Raw genomic sequence first — 9565 nt, 5'->3', positions numbered from 1 at the left:
TAGATAACTAAACCCAAAATAATTTAGGATTATTCCAGAAAAGAGATAAGCTGAAAGCTAGCAATGAATTCTTCCACTGCTGCTCCATCATATCCAGATGATATTCTGAACCTTTCCAAACCCCAGTGTTTCCCCAAGCTTTGCCAAAGGCTGGGAAGGGTTTGTGGAGGAACTTTTACCTTTGTAACTTAGTAAAAGAATTATGTGAATGCAAGCACTCCCCCTCTCAGTTCTTAAAGCAATTTAGTGCATTTACCTGTTGTTAAAAGGGTTCCTGACTCCAGATCTAAGAGCCTGGAATCTGTTGCAGAGAGGGCATCTTCCAAATGCCAATCCATACAATGGATCTGTGACTCATCACGAATGAAAAAAAAAACTCCACAGGCATTCACTGCAATATGAATGTGCAAGATCCAGTGCAAAGTTCAATTCAGAGTTTTCTTTATTAAAATACCTTTTCACATTTCTTATACTAACGCATTTGCATGGACACTCATGGGATGCTGAGAGAACATTTGTCAACAGAAGAGAGCTATGAAGTCAATCAGTTGTGAAAGGCTCATGATACAAACAACAATTGCACAGGGAAAAATAGAGATATTAATCAGTACTGGAGTTTGAAATTTTAAACATTTGGAGTGGAGGACATAAACCCTTTTTGTGTTTCTTGCTGGTTTTGCACCTTTGATGCAATGCTTAAAGCAGTACTTTATATATATACAAACCCATGGCCTCTTTTTCACTAGTTTCTAATTAAAACGAGGACTTTTTTACCTGTGGCCCAGATGTTATAGGAATTTAATTTGCATTAAGCAAAAGAGAGCAGTTACAATGTCAAAGGCCAGCTGGTTAAGGGGCTGGGGACAGTATTTTTTTCACTTTTGTTCTGTGTTCTTTTTTTAAACTAATGCAGCTGAGATAAACATGGGCTGCAGGATTAGATCTGTGTCCAAACTAGATCTGTGTTAGTGGTTTATCATACTATAGAGAAAAAGGATAGGTATGGAATTCCATACTGGACAAACTGGGCACAAGCACAACTTCAGATCTCTCCTAAAATCAAAGGAATAAGGATTTTCCACAACAGGATTTTCAGGTACAGACTCACTGACCTGGGTGTGTTATATCCACTCAGTGAAGACTTATCATAGAATCATCCAAAATAACTGTGATGGACAATAATTTATTAAAGAACCATCACACCAAATTAACCAACAAACATCAGAACTTTTAAAGGGGAAAAGCTATTTAGCAAAGAATAAAGACAGTTTGTGCCTCTGGTAGAAGCACTTGGTAAAGTCTGAATCTCTGAACAGTTATTCAAGTTTTTAGGGAGCCCAGAGCTCACTCTTCCCTCAGGCCCTCCCTGCAGTGTCACATCCCTGTGGGTTATAAGCTGGCTCCAAGCCTGGTAGCAGTCCAGCTGCTGCAGCACAGGGAGCTCAGCACAAGCTGCAAGATCCTGTCAAGGTACATCCATGGCTGTGCTGAGCTCTGTTCTGCCACAGTGGTGGCACTGATAACCAACTTAGCGAGTTTAAAGCAAGCTTAGATATTTCTATGTCCTACTGGTATCACAGTAGTTGCTGCATTGTAGAAATGTACTTCCTCAGCTGTACCTCCCCCTTTGTTTCCTTAGAGCATGACAAATTGGAGGCAAAAAAGGCAAAATTGCATTAGCGGGAAAAATTACAGATGAGAACCTGGGTCAGTGGTTTCTAGAGCCACTTTCCTATGAGAATTTTTATTTGTAATTTTTTTTTCCATTAAATGCTTTAGGAACATCTCTATTGTTTCTCCTAAGGAAATAAACTTTGAAAAGACGAGTCTGGCAAACTCATAAATAACTGCTGCAAAGCCTTTGAAATACTTGCAACATCTTCCATCTTGGCTTGTTTTCTTCTCCCAGCTGATCTTTGAGGTGACTGTTCTAGGTAGCATCAGGATGCCCATATATTCTCTGCTGGCAAAAAGAGCAAAAGAGAAAAAACTGAGGTGTGAGTGTAACTGTGCCCCTACCCTCTGTCCTGTAATATGTCCCTTATGACCCTCCACAGTGAGCTAATAATTACTAACTGTTCTCTGGGGAGACATTGGTATTATCTTCATCACAGAGAAAAAGAAGTAAGACAGTGAGAGATTTAGAGTAACAGTTACAGGCCAGACTCCAAAACTTAATCACCAAATCTGTAAGTGGGTGATTACTGATACAAGTATTTTAAAGGGAACTGCTGGCACTCAACACACCTGGAAGGCAGATCCCTTATTCACTAGATGTTCAGCTGTCACAGTGAGACCCCAGCATCAGTCCTAAGAGAATGAAAACCTTTCCCTAAGGACTGGTGTCTCACAGAGCAATGCAGCATCTGACTTCTGGACACTGTGTTCCTGCAGGAGCTGTGCCAGGGGTTATCTCCAGCACCCAGGCACTGAATCCTGGCACTGCAAGCACAGAGGGCAGACAGAGCAGTCCTCTACATCAGCCACTGGGAATGGGCGCAGAGAGAGCCCAGACTTCATTGTTTTTACATTATATGACAGAAATAATTCTGTCCACTGGGGATTCACAACTGTCAAGTCTTTCCTGACATCAGCTGCCAAAATAAGTCTCCCTCCAACAAATTTCTGCTCCGGGTACATGGTGGCCTCTAACCTACAGTCCAGTCTGTCAGCACCGAGGCGCCTAATTCCTTTTGTGGACTTACCCCCAAAGGATTTGCCCCATGAGTCAGAGGAATTCCTGGTTTATAATTCAGTGTTTATTTCAGAGTATCACCTTGATTTTCATATCCTGACTGCCTGAAATCACCCCCCCAGTTTTAACTGGACACATCCTTCATCTTCTTTTCCTGTCTGAAACTATTGTGCCATGTTACTGTGCACAGTGAAACAGGCCAGGTCCCCCTTTGGAGCTGGCAACGGGAATTCCTTTAACACTGAGAAAATATTTTTGGGATCACCTGAGTAAAATGAGACTAGCTGAATAACACCTAGAAATTCCTCCAAAGAGATGTAAATTGCACAGGTTTCTGTCTCAGAGGGCACATGGTGAGGTTAGACAAACAGGCAGCTAAAAGTACACAATGTCCTCATGTACTGCCAGTCCTCCTGAACCCCTAGGACAGAACCAAACAAACAAATACACAAACACGTCTAGGAGGCAGCAGGAGAGGAGGAGATATGAAGTCAGAACATACTGCTGAGGTAAATTTGACACAATACCAATTAGTATTTGGCGAAGTGGCTATCTCATTGTCAAGATATTTCCTTCAATATGTTTTCAGAAACTGGGACCATTAAATAACTTAGAAAGATTGCCAGCTCTGATTTCAGGAAGGAAACCTCCTCCCAGTTCCTCCCTAAGTAATTCATTTCTTTTGCAAATACTTCCTATGGATTGCATTTAAGATACAAGTTTCTGAAACAGAGGAGATGGAGGGAAGCAACCCCTGACATAAAACTTCAGGTTCCTTTCTAAAAGAAACCTAAAGTTCTGGACCTAAAGACCCAAGACATTCAGGTTCAAAGTACTCTGGACTGCAAATTAGTCACAATCTGTACTGCAGTTGAGCCTTTATATAGTTCAAGTAATTCAAACTTTGACTGATTATTTTTCTAATGCATCACCTTTCTTGACATAATACAAACACATTCAATGCTCCTGTGTCAGTACACAGTGTTTACTAAAAGCCTGAACTCAATTTTGTAATGGTCACTCAGTGAACAAGAAGCAAAGTTCCTAAATTACCCTGCTGGATTATATTTATTCTGACAGAAGCTATGTAGGAGCAAATGCACAAAAGCAGGATTAGCAACCATTAAAGTTATTTGCTACATCTTCCTTCTCCACAGTGTAGTTTTCTGTTCTGTCTGTGACATCTGGAAGAGCAATGCAGAACTGAATGTTAACAGACTTTATGAAATGGAATGCACGTTATTGGAATTTTGGAGTTAAAACAACATTGGAATCTGATGAGCCTCCACCATCATTACTGAAATAAAAAGGCTGTGCATCCTCCCTGAAAACAGAGGTCTTAGCAAAATACTCCTCTCTGCTGTGGTCCTTTATCTCACACTTCTGGAACATCGATTACTTCCTAAACAGAGTCGAATTCTACAAGTTTTCTGACAGGCCACTGCAGCCAGGTGATCCATCTGGCATTCCCTGTGATTCAGATGCCAGCTGACCAGCCAGGCTCCTGCAGGCCCCTTTCCACCCACAAACAAGAGAACAGCAGATCAAATGCAACTTCACCTCTGAGCCAAACACTTAATTTGGCTATCAAGAAGCAGAACAGCTGGGAGGAAGTTTAAGCCACTTGATCACTTTATAAGGAGCATTTTCCTATTCACGAGTAGGATCAACAACTCCTCATTTGGACCAAACCTCTGAGATACATCACAGCTAAGCATGTGTAAAAATGACTACTGAAAAAAAAAAACAATTGCAAGGAAATTATGATAAAAAGCATCTTAGTACCTCCTTGCCTCTTCTGTGTTCATCTGTGTGGCCTGTAAAGTGTTGAGAGGCAAATAGAAGGAATGGAAAATCCATGAAGAAATTCATCTGTCCAGTCCAATTTTAGGTCACTTATTTGGAGAGGGAGGTGCTGCTTTTGTCACAGGCTTTATTGTGAACAGAAGTGGGAATTTAAGAAGCAGAAGACAAGGCTCTGTTCTTTTCCTATGTTATTTAAAGCACTATAATTTTAAAAAAGGAAGAGCTACTATGTTAATACATGAACAGTATACCTATGGAAGGGACAATGTCTCAGACATGAACTGAATAAGGCAGCTTCTAGGAAAACTTATGCAAGATGCAAATGTCACAAAACTGACTATGCTCTGGGGTGTTTCTGAAAATGAGATTAGTTTTACAGAATAACTACTTTTATTACCCTTCCACTGCTAACATGAGAGTAACAAACACAAAGAAAGCATTGCCCTCAGCTGACACTTTTCTTCCTTGAACCTGACATTACTTCATTGATTGTCTGGTTTAGCAAGCTTTAATAGCCCAATTAATTATGAAAGTGATTCGCACAGGGTGGTCAGTTTATTTTCACTGACTTTTTATTATACTTCCATGGAGAGATATTTTAGCCACTTTTGGCCACAGGAAAACAAAAGAAAACATCTTCATGTCCATTAGAAATTATGTAGGCTGTGGAAAAAAGATGACAAAACCTCCTCCCTGAGCTTACACCTCATGTCTGTCACAGCCACCCTTGACCATTTTTTCTTTTGTGTTAGACAGGGACAAACTTTCTTCTGCATGACTTTCCAAGGAATGTCTGGTATAACCCAGGGGAGGGTTCAGCTCAACATATTTTTAGAAAACTGAGAGCAAAGAATAAAAACAAACCTTTAAACTAAGAGAGACAATGACAGTATAAACTCTCTTGGCCTGTGTTAATATGAGTCTGTTTATTGTAACACAATCTGTGACCTTCAGTGCACTGCCCAGTGTCTGTAAATAATACAATGGGCTGCCTGTGTATCCCATGGGGATGGGAGTGCTGATGGAGCCTTTCAAAAACTCAAATGGATGCCATAAGCTGGCGTAGAGTGTGCTATTGTGATTCTTATTTATGAGTCTCTCCTTTTTTCTTTTTAAGTACAAGCCCCAAAGACACAAAGTGGGTGGCAGAAAAAAACAACGGTCTGCTCAGTCTGAGCTGGATTTGATAGCATATCTAACATTCATAAAAGTACTCCTGAAATGTGAGTTCCCTGCCCCTCAGATCTCCTGAGAGCAGAGTAACAGCTCATTCAACATATTTCTTCCATTTAAAAAAATTCCATATTCCATATGGAATAGTCCCATTCCATTCCAAATACTTGAACACCATCTCACTAGATGCACAATCATCTAAACCCATGTCACTATATTTAACTGCTTGTATAAAATATATACTTACAGAATGTCTGTTTTCCATAGAATCTGCAAAATAAAATACAATGTATAAATTATGAAATGGCACCTTGCAGAGTGACCAGTTTTACTTTCCAGAAAATACAGGTGTAGGTACTTCAACCTCTTTGTTCATTTTGCAATGATGTAAAATTCCTACCTGCACCTAAGGTTAAAGCTCAAAACCCACACTGAACAGGACCTGTTTGGCAGCTTTCCTGATCATGTGCTAGAGCAGAAGTCTCTACTGAGGGCACAATCTGTTACTGGACAAGAGTCTTCCTTTTAGAGGCAAGTTCTCATCAGCATTTTACTTCCTAACCGAATTCCTTGCCAGGAAAATAATGTATTGCAGAAATTCAGTAGAGGATATAATTTTCAGGGCAAAAATAACATCTTGCTAAGACACCAGACATTTTATTAATAAAAAGTTGCTTATTCCTAATGAAAAACCTGAGGACCAGCAAGCTCTTTTCTTTTAGGCTCAGTGAACTTTAAGACTGAATTGTAGGCTTTTTTTAAAAAAAAAGTGGATTTAGCTATTCAGAAATTTCACAGAATGTATTTAAATACCGAAACATAAATATTTTTTCCCCTCTCAAAGTATCTCCAGTTTTAGGAGAGGACTTCAAGTCTTGTTAAAAGTGTTCGTCTGTACATTCTGTTGAGATATTTCACATGTGATAAAAGTAAGTGCTGAATCTTGAAGGATATTTTCTTGAAAAGTGTATATCAGATTCAGTGGAGAGAAGCTGTGTGAAGGAGTTGGACTCAGCCTCTGGGTTCATCTTCCCAGTATTTTTTATATAAATGGGGGTTAGTTTATCTGTTTTTTCAAGTTATGTATTTTTAAATAGCAAATTTAAAAATCAGTCTTCCTTCCATAGGCAGAACACATATGTAAATTTTGGGAAGTTCCCTGAAATCACTGAATTAAGAACATTATGCAGAATACTACTCCCATTATTAGACCCTTACAAAAGCCTTTTAGAAACTCCCTTGTCAGCCAGCAGAAGTAACAAGGAAACTGAACACAGGTGAAGGTCTCTGGCACAGTACATTCAGAGCTTTCTACCCAGAACTTTTACCTTAAGCAAAGGATTAAAATCTGAGCTGACTACAGCACCTTACAGCAGTGCATGAACTCAATTTCAGTATAAAACTGATCTCAGTGTTTGGCAAGATTGATCCACGTGTTTAGACATTAGGAAACAAAATAAGAAGATACATGGAATACATACAAAAAATTTTTGTGTCCTGAAAGCCAACAAAATTGAACAAAACCACCACTGACCCAGTGCTACATCAAAGCTTGGCCTGAACCATACATAAGGTTTATGAAGTGAGGCATTAACAAGCTGTCGTTTAGTCTCTGTCACAATGTATTGTTCTCACAGGAAGGAGGAAATGAGAAATTTTGTGTAAATTCCAGACTTCAAACAACGGGATGTTGGCTACCCAAAGCTTGGAGGTCACAGTGACAGCAATCCTGCCTCCTTGTTACCTGTCACCCACATCCAGAGCATTGGGGCTGTCACAGAGCTGAGTGTCACAGCTCTGCCAGGAAATGTCACCCTCTGTGTCTGGGGAAGTGCTGCTGGAAGCCTGGGTGATTTCTACCAGGTACCACTCAGGGCAGACAGCAGACAGCTGCTAATAAAGGCACAATGATACAGTGCTTTTGCTGTAAAAAATAGGTGGTTTTACTTTTTTACTGGTTTTACTGAAGAACTGAGAGATTTTTCATAACACCTGGCTTTCTCTTACTGCCAAAAATGGGGAATTGTGAAATGCTGGATTCTAGACACACAGAAAAATTGGTCAAGCTTCTGTAGAAGCTCCATGTTTTGTGAAAGGAATCAGAGCTGAAGGTCTGATGCTGGTGATTTCTAAAATATTCCCAAGTCTAAAAGAAGTAGGTGCTTTTATGGATTTCTGGTGGATCTAAACTCTTGCTCTTGCTTCTAGTTGATGGGGTTTTAAATTCAAAGAACACATTTTAACAAAGGAGTACATATAGCAGGAATTTAAGACACTGTCACCCCCACCTGCTCTACCATTTCTTGTTGATAGTTATGGAGAAGAGAACATGTGCCTAAACAGCTGCAATTGCCAATCCACCTCCAAGCCAGCTCCAGCCCTGGTGAAAGCCAAGATGCCAGACTATGAACCAAAGGTGCTGAGCTGCAGACACACACAACATTTCTGCCAAGTCCTTTAGTGGAGCAGTAGCTTCCATCAGGGAATCTTGGCAGGCAGCTTGGGAACAGCTCTGACACAGGGCATGCACGTAATCCAGCCCTGCAATGGAGGTTCAAGCAAGGTCAGAAGCTCCCTGCATATTTGTGCCTTACTGAAACCATCTGGCTTTGCCTGATTTCTGGCTGAAGCTATTGTAAGCATTTGGCTCCGGAATCAACGTCTCACAGATCCAGTCCTTAGTCTAGAATATGTCTAGAAATATAAATATCCAAAGAGTTTTTACATTGGAGAGAGGACAAGTTATTTGCATGGGTTTGGACTGCCTGCAACTACTTTGTGCTCATAATATCCAAGTTCTGAACAACACAATGAATCCCCAGACCCTGTGAGGGAAATTCTGGCTAAGATGTAGGTGGTAAGTCTGAGGCTCAGTAGCAGGAAAGTATTTGAGCAGATTTCCTGATTGCTAGAGCTGATTTCAAATAGATTTGCTCCAAACCTCTGAATGCAATGGGGATTTCTCATGCCTCTTTCCACTGGGATATATTTATTTCTCCATAGTACATTGTTGGTTGCTGTAGGACTCTTAGAATTTCCTGTCTCACTGCTGCAATTGCTTCCAAGTGACCAATTCATTTTTCCAGACTTAGCAGCATAAAGGCTGGCTCTGCATTTTGTTTGCTGGATTTCCACTTTCCTAGTAAGAAACTGGGAATTATTATCTTGCAAAAAGCCACAATGAGCTCAGTCCAGGGCACATAAGATCAGTGCAAAGCCTATCACTGGCTTCTGAGAGCTTTGGGTGTGACACAGAGCAAAGACAGAGTTCACTGAAGGAGTAAGAATGTACCAATAACATCATCTTCCACAGGAAGTGTCCTGGAAAAACGTGAGGAAATCTGTGAGCTGGAGCTGGCTCTAATCCTTCTCAGCAACACAAACAGGACTGTGCTACCCAAGAACTGGGATCAACCTTGAGGGAAGGGCTGGAGCTGAGATAAAGAACCAGCATGGAGATGCTCGGGCTTCCTGCCCCTACTGCCTCTTGGGAAGATGAAAGGTGTGATGGAAATAAATCATGCCTGAAAGAGCCTCCACCCAGGCAGCTGAACTGGTGTGTGACACATTCTGACCCTCCCTGAGGAAGAGCTGCCAGCCTGGACTGCTGGACTGCAGCACAGGGAGGCAGCAGGGCCACAGCCACTTTATCGCTCCTGGCAGTCTGGTGATTTAGACAATTGCCTGTTTGCCTTGAGTTCTGGAATATATCACTTCTTTCTGAACAAAAAGCAGCAACTCTGAGACTGGGCTGGATATTCCTGACTCACAGTATGCTTTGGCCTTTTCACAGAGCAACCAAAGAAAGCAAGATTTTAAGGAATTAGTTTATCCTGGTAAGCTTGAAGGACTTTTACACAAAGGTGTTACTGACCTGAATGGCACTAACTG

At 40.9% G+C, this 9565-nt stretch overlaps 1 protein-coding gene across 16 annotated transcripts in view; it reads right to left on the bottom strand.

Annotated features, from left to right (window-relative positions):
• Positions 1-424: 424 nt before the first annotated feature.
• Positions 425-9565, bottom strand: part of PECAM1 (platelet and endothelial cell adhesion molecule 1) — a 30442-nt gene continuing 21301 nt past the window's right edge. For 4 of the 16 annotated variants that reach the window (XM_056505760.1, XM_056505764.1, XM_056505766.1 and 1 more), the window contains 2 exons: positions 5922-5944; positions 425-1963 (listed from right to left, as the gene is read on the bottom strand). In XM_056505760.1, coding sequence (XP_056361735.1) covers positions 1931-1963; positions 5922-5944 — 56 coding nt within the window. In that variant the 3' untranslated portion in view covers positions 425-1930. The remainder of the gene's footprint in view (positions 1964-5921; positions 5945-9565) is intronic. The other 12 variants (XM_056505761.1, XM_056505765.1, XM_056505767.1 and 9 more) reach the window with 3 other exon arrangements.

The sequence above is a fragment of the Oenanthe melanoleuca genome, chromosome 18, assembly GCF_029582105.1.
Source record: "Oenanthe melanoleuca isolate GR-GAL-2019-014 chromosome 18, OMel1.0, whole genome shotgun sequence".
Classification (NCBI taxonomy): Eukaryota; Metazoa; Chordata; class Aves; order Passeriformes; family Muscicapidae; genus Oenanthe; species Oenanthe melanoleuca.
This window is presented reverse-complemented; position numbering and strand designations above follow the sequence as displayed.